General features: G+C 42.1%; 1 protein-coding gene across 1 annotated transcript; it reads left to right on the forward strand.

Moving 5' to 3' along the window:
- Window positions 1-1656: 1656 nt before the first annotated feature.
- On the forward strand, window positions 1657-22621 carry LOC119191738 (neogenin-like; the record flags this gene model as incomplete). The annotated part of the gene is given in 32 exon segments (XM_037445606.1): window positions 1657-1793; window positions 2674-2804; window positions 3180-3364; window positions 3680-3834; window positions 4123-4223; window positions 4298-4385; window positions 4731-4872; window positions 5150-5361; window positions 5695-5816; window positions 5961-6107; window positions 6394-6574; window positions 9138-9411; window positions 9551-9751; window positions 9935-10132; window positions 10314-10434; window positions 10767-10931; window positions 11133-11266; window positions 11269-11316; window positions 11682-11747; window positions 12119-12263; window positions 12570-12731; window positions 12877-13071; window positions 13504-13663; window positions 13781-13896; window positions 14147-14314; window positions 14785-14874; window positions 15527-15627; window positions 15787-15892; window positions 16090-16236; window positions 16631-16759; window positions 17949-18026; window positions 18312-22621. Coding segments are annotated over 32 exon segments (4548 nt in total), but the record flags the coding sequence as incomplete, so codon positions are not given.
- Window positions 22622-24031: the final 1410 nt, after the last annotated feature.

The following is a 24031-nucleotide window of genomic DNA, read 5'->3' on the forward strand; positions in this document are numbered from 1 at the left end:
ATAATTTTATGGTATACACTCTATACCTATCCTATAAAGTTCTAGAATAGTCAGTGTTACACCTTTCTTATGATCGCTATCTACCTAAGTGTCTACAGGCTTGTGATAATATTTTACTACAACGCATTTAATGGCACCAGCATCGCACGGATAGGAATTTAATTGTCAGGGAGTGAGTTTTAAACAAATTATAGTTTCAAACTGTCACCCTACGGAACAGATAATTCGATATCACGATATAAGTTACAGCACTCGTACAGATGCGTCACAAACCATGTTCCGGTATAGGATGTCATGTGAAATTGGTCTCTGAACATCTGTCGAACTCCAATTGCGGTCCATTTATGTCGCGGCGCGCCTTTCACTGTTGTGCTATGGTGGTTGTGTGTGTGTGTGTATGCGGGACGTCGGATATATTCTAAATGTTATATTTATGATCGTTTGATTTTTTTTAACTTTATCTTTAATCGATATGAATCGTAAACTACTTTTTTCTCATAATTCCAATGTGCGATAAAAGTCATTGTATATGTTAATTGAAGACTTGATTTGTCTGTGTACCAAATATAACTTTAAGACTACCTTTAATATAAAATGACATATTTGAGAACTTTCATTTAACTAAAATGAAAATACCTCTACAATCTACATCTCTCGTGAAATCTAATTTAACCTCGCGCCGTAACGTCGAATACTGATTAATTAATAATATTTAAATTCTAAATCCTCAAGTTCTAAATAGCGTGGGTATTATAATATTTAATGGAGGGTTCACGAAATAAAATAAAGCGAAAACATTTTGGGATCTCATACAAAATTGACCTTGCGCTAGTGCGGTTCAAAGGAGCGCGTCTCAAAGGCCACTTCAACGCACAATAAACCGTATACACAAAATAAAATAAAAAAATAAACCTAGATCTTTAGCGGGGTTTAAATTTTAATGAAGAGCTCTCGAACATACGAGTGGCCGCTTAACGAAGCATTAAAATATAATGTGCGCTTTATATTTTTTATTCTGGCTTGACATACAAAATCTTGTATTTTAAGTTAAACAAAAACAACGGTAGCTAAAGGATTTTAACAAATTGATCCAATGTGATCCCCGTCGTAATGGGTTTACTCAGAATTTGAATGCATGGTGTACCACACATTTTCGCTATTTCTATTTGTTTGTTTCTGCTATTCAGTATGACAAGCTCTGAAACAATGTTTCAGTGGTACCCCTGGCACATAACATTGTCTCCTAGAAGTTACCAGTAGGTCGCAGTATAGACTGTTTTACCAGGTCATAATAGATACTATGTTGCTATGGTTCATCATGGATTGGACTTAATCGTTCGATAGAGCAACAACTGTTGCTGATGTCCACGACCCGATAGAATGTTCTAGTTATAATACTTAATTTGGTACTTTACTCCCGCCTGCTCAATTTTTATCCAATGATTTCAAGTGTGTCATATATTTCATTACAGACTACCACAGTGTTTTCAACAGAAGGTAACGGAGGAAGTTTCCGTCGCCTCCTCAAGTAGGGAACGTTTAAAATTTCTTTTACAGTTAGTAATATTATATTTATCAATATCATTTGTTTATTCACAGGCGGCGAGGAGCAGGAGTCGGGCGTACGTTTCACAACTGAACCAAGCGACGTGGTAGTGGGCGAAGGCGACGGCATCATACTGCCGTGCGCGTACCGCCGGCACAGGTGTGCGCCCACTTCGCCTGTCTTGGCGACACAGTGCTCTCGCCATTCCGACCAGGGACCATGCCATCTCCGCCGCCGATAAATACAGGTACTAATTCAAGAGCGTCGCTAGCCGATGGCCCAGGGAGTTGATATGGAGAATGAAAAAAGTATGAATTGTAGGTAAAGTCGAGAGCACAAGTGCCTCCGCCACTGCCCCTCTCCCGCTATACGATAACATAGAGTGGAGGGTAATTGAGTGTACGGAATATTAGGAATGGAATTTTAGATTCTCTAGGGGACAGCTGCCCCTCCTGCCCCTGCGCCGCCCTTGGCTACTATATTCAACACTAACCTATGACTACTTACGTACACCGTTAACGAACTATTCCGCCGTATTTAGAAGCAACAACTAAGTTAGGACTTGGGGGTCGTCGTGCATGCCATCATACTTATTAACATTGCATCTGACTCGAAACTTTGTTGAAAGTGAGTTATCAAATGCGCCACTCGGAGCTTCGAAAGGTTATTATAGTAAAATATTTTCTTGATCGAGGTTTCTGATCTGTTGACGTCTCAATAATGATACGTATTTACATTTGTAGGTATACCTCTTTTGTTTTACATACTAATTATAATTATCGATGAGAGAATAACGCTGATATCTTCAATCAAAGCTAATCCGAATTCATGGTATTGGCCAGCATTTACTTGGAACAAAAAATATCTAGTTTGTATACTGTAGTTTGTTATTATCTTTAGTTTAATATTAGATATGTTATTAGTAGTTAGTAATAAATTGGGTAGCTTACATGTATAGTTTAACATTCAATTCAACTGTATATAATGTGAATTAATAGAATAACAAATGACAGAAGATATGTATTTATATTTAGATCGAAATAGTTCTATCATCATACCATGCCGGTGATTTGTAAATTTAGCTCATACCAAGTAGTTTCAAGTAAATTGTTTGGTGTTGATTACAGAAAGCAGCTGCTAAACGGGTCGCTGTCGATCGAAGGCATGTCGTCGGCGCTGGCGGGGCACTACCAGTGCGTGGCCAGCGTCGACGGCGTCGGCACCATTGTCTCGCGGACCGCCACTGTCTTTCTCGCCGGTAAGAACAGCACAATATTTTAATGTTCACTTAATAGATTTTTTTTTGAGTTCATACATTTTACGAATATACTACCAATGAATAGTGGACTAAAAACATTCACAATGATTAATTAATCAATGAAACTTTTATATGGCTTTTGCGTATGTTTTGCTTAACATGTTCTACTGCCTTACTGTTTTGGAACCGACTGCAAGTAGGTACTTCACCGTCATGATATTCCTATATCGGGTATGATATCTCCATCATAACTGAAGGCAGTCGCGTGTTTGGAACGACTAAGTACACAATGGTTTTATTTAGATGATGACTCCTGTCTAGCAGTATCATAGAAGTGACGTAATGTGCAAATTCTGGTTGATGTCGGTTTCCCAGAGGTGCCGGAGGTTTACGTGCCGACGCGGTCGGTGTCGTCTGTGGCGGGTGGAGTGGCTCTCTTGCCGTGTGCGGTGCGCGCGCCTCCGCCGCTCGTGCCGCGGTTCGCCGCGGCGCCTGCCCCTGAGCGCCGCGTCTACGGTGCCGCCAAGCTACACTACGCGCCGCCGGTCCTCAAACTCAATGTGAGTGAAACCGAAAACTTTCCAACACTCAACCTGAACGGTATGCATTCGTGAGAATAATTCAGCTGCCTACAGACTGTTGACATCAAAATGGACTCTCAATGTGAAGCTTGAAATGTGACCGATGTATAGTTTGTATTATCAAAACACTTATGGGTATGTTCGATCTTAATGCGACTATCAGTTTATTAAGTATCGTAATCATTTAGTGCTCTTAAATATTTCAAAAGATTTTTCCGCAACACGATACATTTCAAAGAGGCGTGTATTCTTCGAACGTCTTCATTGATTTCTACTATCCTTTTATGTTGACAGGTGACATGGTTGAAGAACGACATGCCGGTGAGGCTGGAGAGCGCGCGCGTGGCGGTGACGGCCAGCGGCGCGCTCGAGATCGAGCCGCTGCGGCACCACGATGCGGCCAAGTACCGCTGCCGGGTCGCGCTCTACCACCGCCTCGAGCCATACAAGTAAATCAATAAGCCTAGTTTAATTCCTGGTCAAGTAAAGTTTTATTACAATGTACGAAGACGTTATGTATCCGCCTCGCTATGCTTTCGCTCGCCAACGAGCTTGCTTGCGTCGAACTACCATACGAGACGAATGGGCAAGACACATATGAGGCAGTCATTTTTAAAACAATATCACTATAGAAGTTCAGTGAATATAGAATATACGATCTAGCCAGATCTCAAGTTGAGCGTAAATAAATATTACTCGAGTTTTATAGCACTGAAGTTATTCGTAACGCTGTTCAGGACGAGCGAGGAAGTGGAGTTGCGTGTAGCAACAGAGCCGCCCGCCGCTGAATTCCCGCCGCGGTTCGTTGCGACGCCACAACCTCAAACCGTCGTAGAGGGTATGGTTGTCTCCTTCTCTCACTCATCTTTATGCACACTTATACAATATGTTGTAATTTATACATGTGCGCAGGCGCATCTGTAACGTTTGACTGCGCTGCCATCGGGAACCCTAAACCGCAGATAACCTGGCTCAACAACGGAGTCGCTATCGACCTCAGGTGACTTTATTCGTCATTTTTTGTCAATTATAATCAAATTACTTTTCACTAATGATTACATTCAGATTTAATATTGCCCACAAATCTGTTTCCTTTAACAAATCTTATTTTCAGGTCACAAATGAACTTCCCCGTTGTATGTAGTTTTCATAAAGTGTCATGTGTTCATAAACACATTCAAAAAAAATTATATTATTCATTTGCTGCCAGTGTTCATGGTAATGCCACTGTTTTAAAACCCCGTGTTAACTATGATAAATTCCCTCGTACGTGTTTGTCTAATAATAAACCTCATATTCCCGTTGGTGTGAATGTGCTAACCTGTGTGCGTGCGTTCGTATGTAGCGACCTGGACTCCCGTTTCTACTTGTCGGGGTCGGGGTCACTGCGCGTGCAGGGTGCGCGTGCGCTGGACGCGGGCGCGTACACGTGCCGCGCGCACTCGCCCCTTGACGCCGTCGACCATACCGTGCATCTACACGTGCTCGTCAGTATAAGCTTTTTTATATTTACAAAAGTGGAAATTGTCTTTTGGGTTAATCGAATTTTAATGTTATTTTAAATAATTATGTGTCTAGCAATATCATTACGAAAATAATTCTTACACGGTTTCATAATCAGACATTAAATCGAAAAGATTTTCCACTCGAGTCTTGTTATTTAAAAATGTTACAGATGTACTACCATACAATTGAGCGATTAATTTACAACTTAAATTTTTGTATTTATGGTACCTCACTAAAAAACAACGTCATTTTGTGCAGACGGTACCCCGCGTGACGGTGGGAGGCGGTGACGGTGGCGATGGTAGTCGTAATGGAGGTGGTGGAGCTAACGGCGCAGTAGCGGTGGCGCGAGCGCGCGGTGACGTCACACTGCGTTGTGAAGCGCGTGCGCGGCCGCTGCCGTCCGTCAGCTGGCTCAAAGACGGCGATCCACTCACACCCAACCACCACGACATCGCGTTGTTAGATGGGTAAACATGCAACTTTACATCTATCCAATCTCTCTATATTCTCTCATTACTAGTCAATAAACGTGCCGAAGTTATGCCAAACTCGTGTACAGTAATTTTCATCGTGTTTCACATCATCTTAATATAGATGCTTTCCCTTTCTATGTACCTTTCTATGTATCTTACCCTTTCTCTAGGCTTTCCTAGTTTTTATTATGTGTAATGTGACCAAGTATTATAATCCCCCATATCGCTACCTTATATTCACAAAGTATATACTGGACAAATCAGGTAGTCAACATGGGAAAGTAGTTAGAATATTGTGGTAAAACTTTTTATTGTGTCATTTCTCAGGACATCGTTGCGCATCCAAGGCGTGCTGCGTGTGGACGCCGGCATGTTTCAGTGCTTCGCGTCGTCCCCTGCCGGCACCGCCACCGCCGCCGTGCGCCTCCTAGTTCTACCACCTGACGACGGTAACCATCCCCGATCTACAACTCCTGCCATTCTCCTCACCTTTATTATTATTTTTAGTTTCTGCTTTATTTTTTTTTTTATTTTATTTTTTTTGCTCTGTATTTTGTTTTGCATTTCCGTTTGCCACTAATTCCGCTCGACAGGGCTGGTGGCCGTCAGCGAGCCTGCACATAGTAACACCAGCTCGTACCCGCCTGAAGACGAGGACATGGACTTCCTCGGCGAGACCTCGTCCGCGTACACCTCGGGTCCACAGCTGGAGTACGATGACGACGACATAGATGAAGACGGTAGTTTCTAACACTGATTGGTTGGTGGTGGGATGACGTCACTGAATTAATTGCAACCAGTTTATAGTACACTGATGCTTTGGATGAAGTCACTATTTGGCAAGTTATGATGATGGGGATATAGCATATTTTTTAACGCGAATCGCATTATTTTGACGTCAAGATTGCGAAACCCTCAGGAAACTACCATGACAGTTTATTATTTTTTTACTTGGATAATATGTCATCGGAAACTAAAGTTTGACAAGAGTTTGCGGAATGATTAAACCTATGTCCGCCCTCGCAGGTCTGGACCTGGATGCGTTACGTGGCGTCAGTACGAACGCGAGCTCGGTGGCGGCGCCGCGCGGCCTGCGCGCCGTCATTGTCAAGCACCGCTTCGTGACGCTCAGCTGGCAGGAGCCGGAGCACGGCGCCGCCGACGTCACCGGGTACGCCGTCATTTACAAGGTCAAGGGCAGCGAGAGGTCAGTGAATTAACATTTCTGTAACAATTTATAAATTTTATATATACAAAAAGCCTACACCCTAAAACCCCCCAAATTCCCCTCCAAGGTGTTGCACTTGCGTAGTTTTGGTCGCATTGATGCGGAGAAGCTTGATAGTGATGCTGTCAATTTTAAATGGGATCATTTGTTTGCAACTACTTCTATGGATGACAAAGTTGATATTTTTAATCGTTCTGTCACTGCTCTTTTCGACAAACATGCCCCTGTCAGGAAAATTAAGTTAAAGCGTCCCCTGCACCGTGGATGACTCGAGGGTTCGGATGGCGATGAGACGAAGGACCGGGCTTTTCGTCGGTACAAGAAGGACCGCTCGGAGGAAAACTGGTGCCTTTTCAAAGCTTCAAGGAATCGGTGTAATCAGATGGTGCGCAACGCTAAACGCCGACATATTCTTAGCAATATATCTTTATCCTCTTCGGCCAGTATCTGGAGATTCCTTGGGACTCTAGGTATTGGCAAAGACAAAACCTAGAATCCTTTGGGGCGACTATTGGTCTGGATGATTTAAATTGTCATTTCTCATCCACTACTCCGTTAGATCACCAAACCAGGCGTCGTACCATAGGTTTCTTAGCTGGTCTCCCAAGGCCTAATATTAACCCCTTTCAATTTTCTCCAGTTTCGTTGGGTGAGATCAAAAGAGTAATCCTTTCCATTAAGTCCAATGCGATTGGTTGCGACAACATCAGTCGTCGTATGATAATCCCTATCCTAGATCACCTTATCCCAGTCATTTCGCACATCATTAATGGCTCCCTCACCTCTGGCATATTTCCGTCTCTATGGCGTAAAGCCATTGTAATTCCCCTTCCCAAAACCCTAACCCTTCACATGCGAAACATTTCCGTCCTATATCCATTCTTCCTTTCCTCTCCAAAGTGCTTGAGGCCTGTGCGCATAAACAGTTGTCAAGATTTGTGCACCTAAATGATCTGTTGTCTCCACTGCAATCAGGTTTCAGGTCTGGTCACAGCACTACCACAGCACTACTTAAAGTGACTGACGATATTAGGGCGGGCATGGAGGATGCCAAGGTCACTGTGTTGGCTTTGGTTGATTTCTCGAACGCCTTTAATACCGTCAGTCACGACATCCTTCTAGCAATCCTCTCTCACTTCTTGATCTCTCCTTCGGCTCTGGATTGGTTTTCTTCTTATCTTCAGGGACGCCAGCAGTTGGTGCGACTTAGCGATGCCTCGTCCGGCTGGTGCCATATCGAGTCTGGAGTCCCTCAAGGCGGCATACTGTCCCCATTATTGTTTTCTATCTTTATTAACCTCCTAACTCAAGAACTTCAATGTGCGTACCACCTGTATGCCGATGACTTGCAAATATATTCTAGGGATGGAGTAGATTGTGTAGCCGCGGCTGTGGACAGGGTGAATAGGGACCTAGCTCAAATTAAGATCTGGTCTGACAATTTCGGCTTATCTGTAAACCCTGCGAAATGTCAAGCCATTATTGTGGGTAGTCCAAGGATGATTTGCCGGTTGGATGGTACGATCATTCCGCCTGTTTTATTCAACGGCAATATCATTCCTTGGAGCTCCAGTGTTGTAGATCTCGGTTTGCACATCGACTCCACCCCTAAACTGGAGGCCCCAGGTAACATCTGTCTGCCAGAGAGTCACCGGTACTCTCCGGACTCTATACCGCCTGAAGAACTTCCTGCCGCTCAAGACCAGGACTATGCTTGTGCAAGCCTTAATTCTTCCTGTAATCGACTATGGTGATGTATGCTATTTTGATCTGAATGCAGACCAACTCAACAAACTGGACCGACTTCTAAATAACTGCATTCGATTCGTGTATAATCTCCGCAAATATGATCACATTTCTTCCTATCGTCTTGATCTAAAATGGCTACCTATACGCCAGCGCCGTTCTTTGCGGGCACTAACCACTCTTTTTTCTTTACTTACCTCCCCTACTCCTCCTACTTACTTATCCTCCAACTTCCAATACCTCTGTAATAGCCACGATAGGAATCTTCGCTCTTCTAGCAATCTTCTCCTTAAATGTCCATCTCATAGCTCTAACTTCACTCACTCTTCTTTCGCTATCCAAGCTATTCTTCTATGGAATTCACTCCCTCTCGAAATTAGAACGGCCACTTCTCGGCTTACCTTCAAAAGGAGAGTACGGCAGCTTTTGTTAGAAGAAGCAGAAGAGTTATCACGTTAATTCTAAACTTTTATTATTAGTATGTACATAATATATATTTATGTATTTATTATCTGTATTTTATGTATTTATAATATTTCTTATATTCTGTTTGTATTTAATATAGTTATACATTATAGTTCTTTTATGTATGTTTATGTATTATTAATTAATATCCATGATGCACCTACCTTATTTATCTCTGCACCACCCTTAGGTTGACTGGGAGAGAATGCCTTTGGCATTAAGTCCGCCGATATACATGTATGTATATGAAGTGTAATAAATAAATAAATAAAAAGAATAAAATATATTTTTGGTCCTTCGAGCTGGTTCTGAAATCAAAAATTGGTTACAGGGAGCGAGTGTCTCGCGGCGGACCACAGCGACATGAGATGAACGTCGCCTCGCTCCAACCGAACACCACGTACCAGTTTTCAGTACTGGCGTACAGCAGCACGGCAGTCTCTTCCCCCACTGAGTCGATCGAAGTGCGCACGCCCGAAGAGGAACTCTCCCATGGCCCACCCCAATCCGTGAAGGCCGAGGCACTGGGACCACATACGGCGAAGGTGTCATGGGAATCCCCACAAGGGGCCGCACCGGATCGGTATACCGTACTGTATTCAGAAGTGAGTTTTACAGTTTGTGTTTAAACTTATTATTCGTTTTCCATTCTAATAGCTTTGGTTCATATCCTGAAGAAAATAAATCTCTTATGGAGGTATAGTATCAAAAAATTGGTTAATACATTTGCCAAATATATTTTAGGTGGAAACTGGTCGGGAGCAGCTGCAAGTGGTAGAGGGCGCGACGTCGGTGTCGCTGACGGGATTGCGCGCCGCTACGGCGTACTCGGTGCGCGTGTCGGCAGCAGGAGGCGCGCCCGCAGCACCGGTGCGCCTGCGCACGCCCAGCGACGCTCCCGCCGCGCCGCCCGCCAATGTCACGGCTACGCCCACCGGGGCAGATGTACGTGAAAACTCACTAATATTATGTATATCGATACGTAACTGCCGGCTTTATATTACTTATGTTTGTAACAATAAGTTATTAAATAATAAAAAAAATTGCAAATAACAATTTAGACGATTTTAATCAAGGTATTGTTACAATAGCTCACATAGCATTTACAATATTAAATATCCCACGCAGTCGATCCTGGTTCGGTGGGAGGCGCCGCCGTCGCGCACGCACCGCGGCGCACTCACGGGCTACAAGGTGCGGTACCGCGCGCTGTCCGCCACCACGTCCGCGTCCACCCCCACGCGCCGCCGCGCCGACTCCATCACCACGCCCGCCGACACGCGCCGTGCTGAACTTCGGGACCTCGACACCGCTACCACTTACCAGGTGAGTATTGAAATATCCAGTAATAATACTGTTGAGATGCCATGCTGCTAAGACAAAACTGCATTATTCTGACGCCAACGAAGATTGTAAACGCCGCAGCGTTTAGAATATTTGTATTGACGATAGAAAATAAATAAGGCATTATATAACGGTTAAAAATAAACTCTTTGCGTAATTACAGATCCGTGTGTGTGCTATTAATGCAAATGGTTCGGGTCCGTTCAGTGAGTGGGTGACTGCGATAACCCATCAGCAGCAGCGCGACGAGACCCGTGTGCCGCCGCAACCGCCACCGCTCACCAGTAAGGAAAACTGATACTATTCATAGACCATTACGTATTTCGTTTACAAGCATCGGCTCATTTGTAATCTCAGTGCTCACGTCACCGTTTGTCAATGTTAACCTATAGGGAAAAATAAATCTATTCATAAGACATCACTTATTTTGTCAGGATTCAAATTGTGCTCAGTTGCGATAAGTTTTTTACACTTCGCGCATCATAAGGTGAAAATATTGGCGATTAGTGGGCGCACTGACTTTACACTGGCTTTCATGCTTACAACTCGTTTAAGATATATACGAGAAATAATTGTTCCTTCGAGCCCGAGTTTTAATATCTAATTCCTTCTACAGCCCGCGCAGGCCGTGACTGGATCTCGGTGTGGTGGTCAGAAGAAGGCGCGGGCAGCGAGGGTGTGGTGGTGCGCGGCTACGTGCTGGGTTGGGGGCTAGGTATCGCGGACGAGGCCTCGCGCGATCTGCCCGCGCATCTACACTCGCATGTTATACGAAACCTCAGTAAGGCTACTTTCAACTAATATATTATGAGATGAACTGTTACAGACCAAACTACCTTGTTACCTAATTAATCGATCCATCACCGCTTCAGGATCGCAATCGCCCAATTTTATAATTAACAAATTCTGTCAATATTCCTTCATCAGCATTCTCCAGCTTATATCAAGTAACACAATAGTAACCTTCAGCTACTTCCTACAGAATCTAACTCGGAGTACGTGATAAGCCTGCGCGCGAGCAACTCTCTAGGGCTCGGTCCCGCGGTGTACGCGACCGTGCGCACCAAGCCCGCGGCCGAGGGCGACGAGCTCGACGACGAAGACGACGAGGAGCAAGAGAGGACGAGGACGAGCCGCCGCCGCTCATACCGCCCGTCGGACTTAAGGTTCATTTTCATCCTTGTATAAGGAGCTTGGTGGTCGAAATTCCACCGCAATTTTTTAGTTAGGAATTTGATTTTAATGTTAAGAATGGATGCGAACCTTTATGTAAATTTTTACAGAGGCTAATTTGAACCTCATAGCCAGTGTTTTCAGAAACCCTATTAGTTATGATACTGTCAGTTTACACTCAAAATTCTATGAGGCGTTTAAACTTCTAAAACTAAGTTGGCCTACATGTTTATATTTGACTCTTAGGCAATACACATTGCTCTCAGGAGCTTCACATTATCCACAGTTTTTTGCTACATAATTAACCTAGAAGTTGGTCAAATTGTAATATAAACTGAATGGTAGGATTGTTTTTCAGGTGATAATGCTGAGCGGCACCACGGCCGTCGTGTACTGGACCGACCCGACGCTGCCCAAGGGACAGGTACTGATCTCTCGTATCGGGTACTGTCAGTATGAGACAGTTTTATGTTATTTCAAATATCGATTGTAATTTATATGTTTAGATTGTGGAAATTTTCAACACTTAAACATATTAAGAAAGATTATAATTGAGAGTATTTTTTTCAATTTTTATGTACACTTACTAATTATACCATCTACCCCTGTACTGCTGTGTGTACCTATTACTTTCTGCCATCAGGGTCCAAACTTAATGGCTAAATAAAAAATTCTTTCTTTCTCTTCTTTTACCACCGGCCAATCCTTATTCCTACATTAAAAGTTTTTTTTGTATAATAAAAGTAGAAAGTTGTATTTAATATTGGCAAATCATAGTGAAATAATACATTACAGACTGCTACGGACGGCCGCCGGTACGTGGTTCGCTGGTCCGCTAACGGAGGGCGCGCGCGCACCTTCAACGCAACCGATCTCAACTGCATGCTCGACGACTTGCGACCGTTCACAAGATACGAGTTCGCCGTCAAACTTATTAAAGGTAAACTCTATTGACGAAACTTTAATGTTGAAAATTAATGTCACTATGAATAGCGTTAGTGTGGGCTTACACCATTCTGACCCTAACAATAGACCTTATAGTAATTAACAAAAAAAAGCGTAGTTGTAGGGATTTAAGTCTGAATCTGCAATCATCAAATTTTTTTTTTTCATCAGATAAAAAAAAATTTGGTGGATAAATTTTATTTGGCGATTTAAAAATGGTACCCAATATGTAGGTAATTTGGGAAGTATTATGTATTTGCCGTTAGACATTGTGGTGTGTAGTGTTGTGTCCCGCCGCCAGGCACGCGCGAGTCGGCGTGGTCGATGCTGGTGAGCAACACGACGCTGGAGGCGGCGCCGGCGTCGGCCCCGCGCGACGTGCGCGCCTCGCCCGCCGCGCCGCCCGCGCGCGCCGCCGACCTCGTCTGGGCCGCGCCGCTCAAGCCCAACGGCATCATCACCGGTACCCCACTTACACTCGACGATATACAATTCTGAATAAAACACGATTTTAATTTAACTTCTTCTAAAAAGGGGGTAAACCCATATATATCTCACTTGCTAAATATTACGACTAACAATCATATAATTTTTCGTGTTGTGGACAGGCTACGTGATAATGTATGCGGCGCAGCGCGCGGGCGCAGCGGAGGAATGGACAGCGGTGGCTGTAGTGGGTGAACGCACACGCGCACGCGTTGACCGGTTGCGTCCGCGCACATCGTACAGCTTCAAAGTGCAAGCCAGAAACAGCAAGGGGCTCGGCCCTTTCAGCCAGCCGATTCCATACACTACCGCCATGGGTACGGGATTTACTAAATCCGTGTAAAGGCAATTTATACTAATGGTGCAAGTCCAACAACATGAATGTCTGTCTCACCTTTATCCTTTCTTATATAAATTTCAGAGATGCATTAAAATAAAATAAATAAAAAAAATATATTATAGATAGACGTTTATTTACTGGGCCATTTAAGACTTAACATTTTTGTGCGAGTTGGTTGACTTTAACTCATTAACTTGTAAAGCCTATGTAGCTGTGATAATTTTCCTTTATGCTTCGGAATAATTACAATAACGGACGTCATGTCAATACTATATGGGTACCTTGTTGACTACAGGACCCTAAAAAATCATGTCCAGTAAATATTTTAAATTTATTTTTAATTCCACTTGTTGCATTATTGTCATACGATTACTCTTGACATTGAACACGATGCGTATGACCCGCGCAGAGACGGGCGAGGGCGGTGGGCTAGCGGGCGCGACGTCCGCGTGGCTGTGGGCGAGCGCGGGCGGCGCGTGCGCAGTGCTGGCGTTGGCGGCCGCGCTCGCGCTGTCACTCTGCTGCCGGCGCAGCCGTCCGCCCTTATCACCCCTGTCACCCGATACCAGGTTACTTTAATATAATGTATTGTCTAAATAACTTTATTTGACGTAGTTAGTTTAGTTATATTAAAAATAATATAAAAAAGTGTAACACTGTTAAACTAATTTGTGTGTATGGGGCAGTACCTACCAGAAATCTTCTGCGTCGGCGGGCATCAAACCGCCGGACCTGTGGATCCACCACGACCAGATGGAGCTCAAGCACATGGACAAGGGCCTACACAGCTCCGCCAGTAAGAGTACGTCCTCTACTACGTGGTGTTTATTATGTTAGAACTTGCGAGACTCAACAACTACTGAGTTGTTGAGTCTGAGTTGAACAATAACCTTACAGCAAAATCCTATGTTCTCACCTACGTTCATAAGTTTCAGAGCACAGCGTAAGCTGACTTCTAGTGTGTTAGTTGCATGTGACATGTGATAATGATTTCTTATGTTTACGCGGATGTTAGACATTGTAGAATATATATTGTATTGTGGCATGCGCAGTATCAGCGGGCAGCACGGACGGCGCGCTGATGTCGTCGACGCTGACGCTGGGGCGGTCGGCCCCCCCGGCGCCCCCCGCGCCCCCCTCCGCCGAGTACGAGCCCGCGCGCCACCAGCCGCCGCCGCCCGCCTCGCTCGACCGCAGACACTACGTGCCCACCTATGTCGGTCAGTCACAACACTCGCGACACCCACGCACACACTTACTTTAATGTACATAATCATTGGTCATGTTTAGTAAAGGCTATTAGTTAGACTGCTGTTATTAGCTGCTATTGTAAGTAATAAATTACGGGCCATTCGATTACCGCGCCTTCCTTGGCTAGCGAAAAGCCATGGAGAATAACACTGAATGGCGAATATTGTGCCTTATTACAATGGCAGTAAATATCACTTTATGTAACCAGAATCATTTATTTGTTAAATACTTTATGTAAAATTCATTTGGCTAGTTTTTTAGTTTCAACTTGCTATACCATCCTACTCTATCCAGTCTAAAAGTTTTATTTTTGTTTGCCTCGCATGATCTGTCGTCATATAAGTCGTTTGCACGCGCCTTAGTGTAATAGTTTGGTTGTGATCACGTTTATGTTGCGTCCCGCGCACCGCTCTGCTCGCCGCCGCGCGTGACGTCACAGACCGCAGCTCGCCCGCGGAGGACGCGTCGCGCGGCTCGCCCGCCTCTCTGTGCAGCTGGCGGCGGACAGACAACTGTGATTGTTGCGCGCGTAAGCCTGCCATTTCCACCCACTCCGCCCACTCTTCCTATTATAAAAACCTACCATCCACTACCCAACATCACCAATTAGATTTCCCTGAGACTCGCCGAGCTTCACTGCTCGGTGTCATAAAATGCGTGCCACTGCTGATCCTGGCTTACAGGAGTTGTAGTGGTGGGTGTGAGGGCGAGAAAGTCTCTATCCCACATCACCAACTAAGTTTTCCACTCGATCCAGTCATTCGTCGAGGTGTATCCTTTTTCTTCCTGTCTGTGTCTGCCGACTTAATCGAATTCCCTATTTCATTACATTTCACACAGAATTACTATCCATGTCAGTGCTTCATCCATCTCATCCGCTTCTTATTTCTTAATTTTGCTTTAACTGAATATAATTTTTAATAGTTGTGTAGTTTATTTTTGTTGCCATAAATTCAAATTTCATGCTGATATTTATTTTTGCAACCGATTTTGTTAAGTGATGTCTACTATCGAAAATATTATCCGTGCACCACTTAAGAATGAGCGGATTACTTTCCCTCTAATATACTAGCTCATAATACCACATTATATAGAAATTTGACAGACACAATTATTTAAAAAAGAAAAAAAAATTAAATGTTTGTGTTAGTCTCGGTATACCATTATGATGTGGCTTGCAGCGATGACGGGCATGGGCGTGGGCGTGGGCGTCGGCATGGGCGGCGTGAGCTGCACCTCCACCTGCGACCGGCGACAGCACCGCGCGCCGCATCCTGACCAGGTGACTCCCAACTCGCTGAAAACATTAACGACGGTTAACACCGTTTCGTAATTTCCATACAAATTTTATTAGGTATCATGGTGATCGTTCTTATGAATTCAATTGCCAATAGCGTCTTTAGATGACGTTGTCTAATAACCTGAGTGGATGTTCTTGCAGAGCACGCCGCTGCTGGCGGGCGTGGCGCCGCTGGGCTCGCCGCAGTCCTCGCTCGCGTCGCTGGCTCCGCTGCACCCGCACCCGCCGCATCCGCCGCCGCCGCCTTGTGAGTGCTCATCAATTTTAAAAGCGACCTAATCCTGGGCTATACTTTCCTAACTATTCAGTTTGGATCCCCGCTACCTACCTGGTTTAATGCAAGTTTGTGTATCGTCAATGTCCCTTCCAATTCTTAAATTCCTAAATGAAAAGGAAGTCTGTTAATATTACCTCGGACCCTATCTAAAAATATAGTGTGTGCAGGCGGGTCGGGCGCGTGTCCGCTGGGCGCGGCGTGCTCGGCGCCGGGCGGCGTGGGCGTGTCGGTGGGCGGCGACGTGTACGCGGCGGCCGCAGCGGCGCGCGAGCGTGGCACTACGTCGCGTACGAACCGCTCGGCCACTACACGCAGTCAGTACTTCGACACTAATATTACACAATATTATTTATAAGTTATATATATATATTTGTGTTTTTCATGCACAAATTGTCATCTCTCATTTTACTTGTCAGTTAGAGTATTATGCAAACACTTCCCTTTATGTCCCAAATTATTTTACTCGTCTCTATTCTGTTGACTTTTCACCATTCCTGTATGTTTATTATACTAAATATTTTGGCTTTCCATTATGCCGCATATGTTTGGTAATATGTACAATGAGATGTTTAATTATCTTAAACGTGTCTTTAATATATCATATGTGTATTTGTGGAATGAGTAGTAATTATACCCCCAGTCGCGACTCGCTGAGCAGCGAGGGCGGTGTGGGTGGCGCGGGCGGCGGCGGTGTGTCGGGCGGCGCGGGCGGCGTGGGCGGCGCGGGCGGGGGCTCGCTGGGGCGGCGCGCGGCAGCGTGCGGCGCGCTGCACAGCTTCGCGCTCGCCGACAGCGGCTCCGACCGGTCCTCACCCGCACACCACCCACACTCCAGAGGTGATCACGGCTAAACAATATGCGAATCTATACTATTATATAAAGCTGAAGAGTTTGTTTGTTTGTTTGTTTGTTTGTTTGTTTGTTTGTTTGTTTGTTTGTTTGAACGCGCTAATCTCAGGAACTACCGGTCCAAACTGAAAAATTCTATTTGCGTTGGATAGCCCTATGTTCGTGGAGTGCTATAGGCTATATATCATCACGCTATACCCAATAGGAGCGGAGCAGTAATGCCTAATCTCAGGAACTACCGGTCCGAACTAAAAAAATCATTTTGTATTGGATAGCCCTTTGTTCGTGAAGTGCTATAGGCTATATATCATCACGCTATGACCAATAGGAGCAGAGCAGTAATGGCTAATCTCAGAAACTAGGAGTTTGAACTGAATAATTCTTTTGTGTTGGATAGCCCTTTGTTCCTGGAATGCTATAGGCTATATATATCATCACGCTATGCCCAACAGGAGCGGAGCAGTAATCGCTAATCTCAGGAACTACCGGTTCGAATTAAAAAAATATTTTTGTGTTGGATAGCCCTTTGTTCCTGGAGTGCTATAGGTTATATATCGTCACGCTATGACCAATAGGAGCGGAGCAGTAATGAAACATGATGCAAAAACGGGGACAATTTATTAGTTTTGAGAGCTTCTGTTGCATGCGCTGCGTAAACGGTTAAAGTTATGCAACAATAATGTATGACGGGATTGTTCCTCTTAAAAAGTTCTACAAAAATATATCATAAAACAAAGTCCCCCGCTGCATCGGTCTGCCCGAACATGTTAAACTCATAAACTACCCAACGTATTAGGATAAAATTTGGTACGGAGACAGTTTGAGACCCTGGGAAGAACATAGGCTCCCGGGAAAATATATAGCGTGACTTTTATAACGGAAAACTTTAGCCCGAAAAACTTTATAACGCGGGCGGAGCCGCGGGCAAAAGCTAGTAATTATATAATTGAAGAAAAAGTTATCGTTTTTTTTTCGTTTTATGAATCTTAATATGTTTTGCAACATCGCATAGCGAAAACACGATTGTTGCTTATATTAACATTTATAACTGAAGTGATCACTATGCGCAATATCATCTATAATTACAACTAGTGACCTGATAAAGAAATCTATAATGCTCATCTTTGTTGGTTAATCTATAGTTATAATCATTATAAGGATTCCTTGTGTATTGTAGGGAGCGTGCGCGAGACATCGCCGTATAAGAAAAGTGCCAGCTCGTCACCAGGTCACGTGCCCAACCGGCTGCAGCTTGGTGAGCGTACATTTTACAATAAAAATGCTGCTAATCAATAATCTGCTAGTTTTTCAATAAAGAATCTCACATTACATTTAGACATGTAGGATAGTGAACTTATACACTATGATTATTTTTTCTCTTCCATAAACAAATATCTACGGTACATAATTCTACAACTGACTAATTAACTTTACCGGTCTGAAGTTAGTCGCGAATGCGTTCACAATTATTGTTTTTAGGCGGATAAAATTGTGACCGGTAAAATCAAACTTGAAATGTTTACATGATGATGGTTTCCAGGCGGCAACGTGTCTCACTGCGCGGAGGAGCTCGAGCCCCTGACGCCGTCGCGCTCCACCGAGCGGCTCAACAGAGAGATGCAAAACCTCGAGGGTCTGATGAAGGACTTGTCGGCCATCACGCAGCACCAGTTCCATTGCTAGTGCCGCGCCCGCCCGCGCTGCCACTGCCGCTGCTGGTCCCCCCCGCCGCCGCCACCGCCGCCGCCCCCCTACTGCCACGGGTGCCGCTGTCACAACTAGACGCGGCCACACCCGACGGAAATGATACTCCTCAATTGTACATAACGAAGTTAAGACGAACCGAGTCATATAATGCATTTAATAATACAGAACAATTATCGCAATATATAAACCAGCAGTGCTGATATATTCGAGTGTCGGAAACGAACTGTTTGAATTAAAGTGACGGGCACAAATATCGACATATTTAAGAACAATTTAACAACGACGTGAACAACATTAGACTGTCTAATTAACTTGTGTGAGTGCTGTGGATTTGGTGAACGAGTATGATGAACGTGTGCCGTATACACGCGCACAAATAAAACTAACGTTCAGCGTAACGGAGCTGTGGCGTGATTGGTCAGTGTGTTGATCACGTGATATCGCGGTCTTTTGATTGGTTAGGGTCTAACACGTGAATACGTACGTGCCATCGGATCGCTGTTGTAACGGTTGTGTACACGGTGATGTTCGTTTATTGATTGTAAGTGTACATGCAATTTATATTATATACTCTTTTCGGCAATTGACATAATACAACTGACAAGAGCACCGACAAATTTGTATAAATTTTATGCTGTTCTTGTCGAATAGAGAATAATATTAAAAACTATGACAAATCTACATTTTACAGTTCCAATGAAATGACGAATGAAAAAAGCCACCAGATACTTGGCACCTTTACACCATGTTTATTAGAGAAGTGATTAAATTTATATTATTTATTTTGGATGCACTTTTACAAAAAATCCATTTTTCACTCGATTACATTTTTTACTGATATTAATACGTCCTATTATGAAATAATAGCACAAAATTGTGTACAGTCAGCCACAAAATTTGCAGAACAAATTCAAAATTTCAAATCACCTGTTGTCTCTGTATCAGAAATCGTTTTCATTTACTAAAATTAACTTTAAAGAGACCACTTCATAAAGAAAGAAAAAAACAATATTTCGCTTGAAGTTAATGTGTAAACGCGTTTTGAAGTATTCAATTTGTTCATCTGCTTTTGTGGCTAACTGTACTATAAATATGTTTCCGAACTTTATAAAATTGATTTAAGATGTTATGTTCTTAATCTTAGATTTTTTGGAGTGACATTTTAGGCCAAGCAAGATTTATGATAAACATATTAATGTAAATAATTTATTAATTGTAATATACTTAATTTCTTAAGAAATATGATTTGTCTGAACATCTAACCTAAGCCGCGTTCTATACTTTCGCCCAGACTTCAAAACTTGAGAAGGCGAATACATCATACAAATTATAATGATGCGGTAATTTTTCTTCTACATGAATATTTGACCCAAAAATATTTGTATTGGGTATTAAAGTATTTAAAACTCGCGACAAAGAAAAACTATGTCCATAAACAGAACTAGGAGTGTGACTTTAGGTATTATTATAATTTTAAAGCTGGCAATGCCATATCGGCCTTGTTCTAATAACTTAGTAAAAATATCAATCGACAAATATCAACAGTGTCGCAAGAACTTTCCTGAAATAAAATGATTATAATATTAATTGATTATAATTTTAACAATAGTCCGCCAAGTTTAACGCGTTGCGTATACGCAGCCCGAAACAGACCAGCTCAAGTAATCGTCGACGATGGCCTACGAGTTGCTCAACACGTTCTTCGAGCGGTCACCGCGCTGTACGACCGCAACTTTACTTTATGTAACCACTTGTAATATGTATGTTGTGCTGTAAGATTTCTTAATGTAAAGCTAGTCATATAGTCCCTGTATACATAGTTAGGATTTTGAAATATTTACGACCACAAGTAAATAGTATAACAGTAATTAAATAGTATACAATTTTTTGTATTGCTCACTTTAATGGTGCGATTGAATGACGCGTGATAGCACAAACTCAGTGTATTTCGATTATATTAATGGTATTCACTGGTAATGGTAATTACGAATATTCTACTAACGAAAAAGAATGTTATCCAGATTCTGCGTGGATAGAGCTTCCAATGCCTAAATGAACAGAACATGGGATGCTTAAAGATTTACAATACCTTAATAGTATAGAAATCGAATAATGTATAACAGGCTCGAAAAAAATCGCGTCGAAAATTAGCATAGTTTTTGCTACTATGCATCATTTAATTGCACCGTATTAGCGTAATTCCTATTATACACTATGCCAAATTGTTTTACTGTAATGTTTTTATCGATGTTTTGTATAAAATCAGATGGCAGATTGTCTCTAGGTATCGAATCAATGTGATGCACGAATCGAGGGCGGCTCGTGAATATATTTATCATATTTATAAGATCATTGCACGCCATACAATATTTCAGAAAATACTAGTACAAATGGTTTTTATAAAAATGTAACACAAGAACAACTTTCAACTTATTTTAATAATAACTGCGTTAGAAAACGGGTGAATAGGCCATGAAATCACTGCTGCGTAAATGGAAGTTGGAACTAGTAATTCCTCTATTCGCTGAGCTTCTTTTCAGCCCATTTAAAATTGTTTACCTTTGTAAATTGTTCGTAAGTTACTTACGTAAGCAACTTATGGTAATAAAACTTACAAACGTAACCTTTCTTACGTATATAAACTTACTATATCCGCCCTCGTTTTCCTAAATTCCAATACGTCCCACCCACGCCGCTTGTGGTCGGCGGCGCTCTGCCGGTGTAAAGATATCTTGTGCGATTTAATATATTTTGTACATTCTCATATCTCACTTTAACGTGTCTTTCGGCTTAAGATAGTGTTTTACTAACTTATTGTAATTCATATAGTTTTGTCGCGACACTGCTGCTCGGAGAAATTCAATCTCGATCATTAAAGAATATACTAATACACTTACGTTTGGAGTTATAAAAAATATTGACATATTTTATCAATTAAATATCAACCCTTTCAAGTCGCAGTATTAGAATTATTTGCGCCATAGCTGATGCCGTAACCACTGCACAGCTTAATGATATGAGCCTCCAAGCTGTAATATTTTTCAAATATAAATATAATGAGCGTTTACAAGATTGTAGTATATGTACATAACTTCAATATGAATAACTTTTATGAATTTCTACGAGCAGACGTCACGTTGTTTTGTAAAAATTTTGTAATTCGTCTCTACCCGAACTTTTGTATTTAATTGATGTCCCTGTAAATATTTCCCGTTTAAATACATCATATAATAAATATAAATATATAGGTATAAGCTACGTACATCACTAAAATAACTTGCACATATTAGCCGGTATGATGCGGTATTGCTGCGAGCGAGTAACGGGTCAACTGAGTGAACAAACAACAGGGTTTTTCATTTCTATTCATTGAAATTGAATTACACGAGGTTTTTGCTTGAGTAAATTAACATCAAAGTAGTTCGAATATTAAAGTGAACACATTATAATTAATTAAAAAGTGGCTATTCAAAAAATTCAAGTCTATTGAAGTTTCGCTATAGGTCGCTGTCCGCTCGCAGCGCAGGCGCCGCACACAGTACGCTCCCGGCGCGTACCTCCACCGGGCGCGCTGCGTCGCCCCGTACCCGAGTTTAGTGTTAGTTAATTTAAGTGAAACGTTTAGACTGATTTCTTTTGAGTTTCGGTGTACACGACAGCGCGGGTATTTCGCGGCGGATGGATTATATATTTATTTATTATGACCTGGAAATATAAAAACCATTACATGAGTATCTATACAGTTGGGGAATTAATAGGCATGCAAAGGATCTTTATAGCTTATTTTTAAATAAAACGGGCATATATGCAAGTCGGACCGCAATCAAATAAAAGCCCCAGATTTAATTATGTATCAATATAAACTACAGCTCACAATTTGACAATTCCATAGTTGAGTACTTATAACTGTTTTCAGATAATTCAGCTAAAACTCCTCCGTCACGACAATGCGCCAAAACGTTGTGTTCCCACCACAGAGAGACTGCTTTTATAATTTATTCCAAATTTTGTATAATTTTGTAAGGACCAGTGTACCGTATTGTTTGGCAAGCGGCGCGTGCGCATGGTGCGACGGATGGCCGCAGCATACTCGCACGCGTCGTCGACTCGCTCTGTACAACTACAATATACTTGTAATAATGACTTGTAGTTTTATTTTAAAAAAATAGATGAGTAGTATTTATAGTAGTAGTAGTAGTATAAGTACCTACTACACATATACACCACGTTATCCTCGAAAGGGTAAGCAGAGGCACAACTAAGTCACCAATTTTTACCATGTGAGCTCCTGTCTACTATATGATAGGAGGCGAGTATCTCATCATATCGGCCATAAATTCCGGACTCCGGGCTGGTACTAAAAATAAAAACACAATATCAATGCCCGACCCGGGTTTAAACCAGAGATCATGCAGCGGAAGTCGTCCCACAAACGCAATACACCTATGTAACGAAATCACTCGTTATACATATTTTTAACAATTATAATAATAATATTTCGATAGAAATAAAAATGTTTAAAATCGTACTAAACTGAACACTGGAATGCGCTTGTCATCTGCTAGTAAATGATGGTTAGTACAAAAATTGTAGCGCCTCTAGTTCCATATATATTATAATTCTCTTTGGCCTCTAGTTTTTCAATAAACGCTATGTAGTGCTATGAGATGATAGAGATATTACATATTATTTTTAGAATAACTCGAGTTATCTTCAGAATCGAATGATATCATAAATCATACCATTATTGCTCTTCACTATTGACAACGATACACATCGTACCTTACATCATACAGCCGAAGTAATATCATGCCATACCATACAATCACAGAAAATTATACCACACAGTTAGTGGTTAGTTTCTTAGATGACTGGTAGAGAATACTTTGGAAATGTTAATGATTTTACTGTAGCTGTCAGGGACTTTTCAAATAAATGTCTGATATCATTCCTATATCCAATAAATATATAGATAGATAGATAGCTATTATTGCCTTTTAAACTCGATACCTAAGACTAGGCAGTATGGTCAAAACACTATAACTTGTCCTCTAAAGACGAATTAAAAAAAATCTAACATCCTACCATAGAGTAAGTAATATACTACGTAAGAAGAGGCGGCACTTAATACATTGAATTTGAGCTCACGCACACATACGTGAGCCCAGTAGAATTACATTTTGTACCAACATTACGCAGAAAAAATGATACGCAAGGCTGCCAACTTACTATAAATCTGCTCGTTTCTAGGAACGTTCCTTATTAAATCGATATTATCGATAATTTTGTATCGATAGCTTTATATCGATAAAAATTGCTGACCATAAATCTTACACTGGTATAAATTATGATTGAATTTAGAATATTAAAAATAAAACGTCCACAATTTTTAATAATTCCCTTTATTTAATTAGAAAATACACAATATTATCACGTGAATTTCTTATGTATAAATTGTATAATGTTTAGGTCTCCTACTTAAAAATTCATAACACTCCAGTTTTCCGTTATTTATTTCCAATTTTATATGGAAATTGAAAAATTTTATACCTT

Source organism: Manduca sexta, unplaced genomic scaffold (genome assembly GCF_014839805.1).
Source record: "Manduca sexta isolate Smith_Timp_Sample1 unplaced genomic scaffold, JHU_Msex_v1.0 HiC_scaffold_1864, whole genome shotgun sequence".
NCBI lineage: Eukaryota > Metazoa > Arthropoda > Insecta > Lepidoptera > Sphingidae > Manduca > Manduca sexta.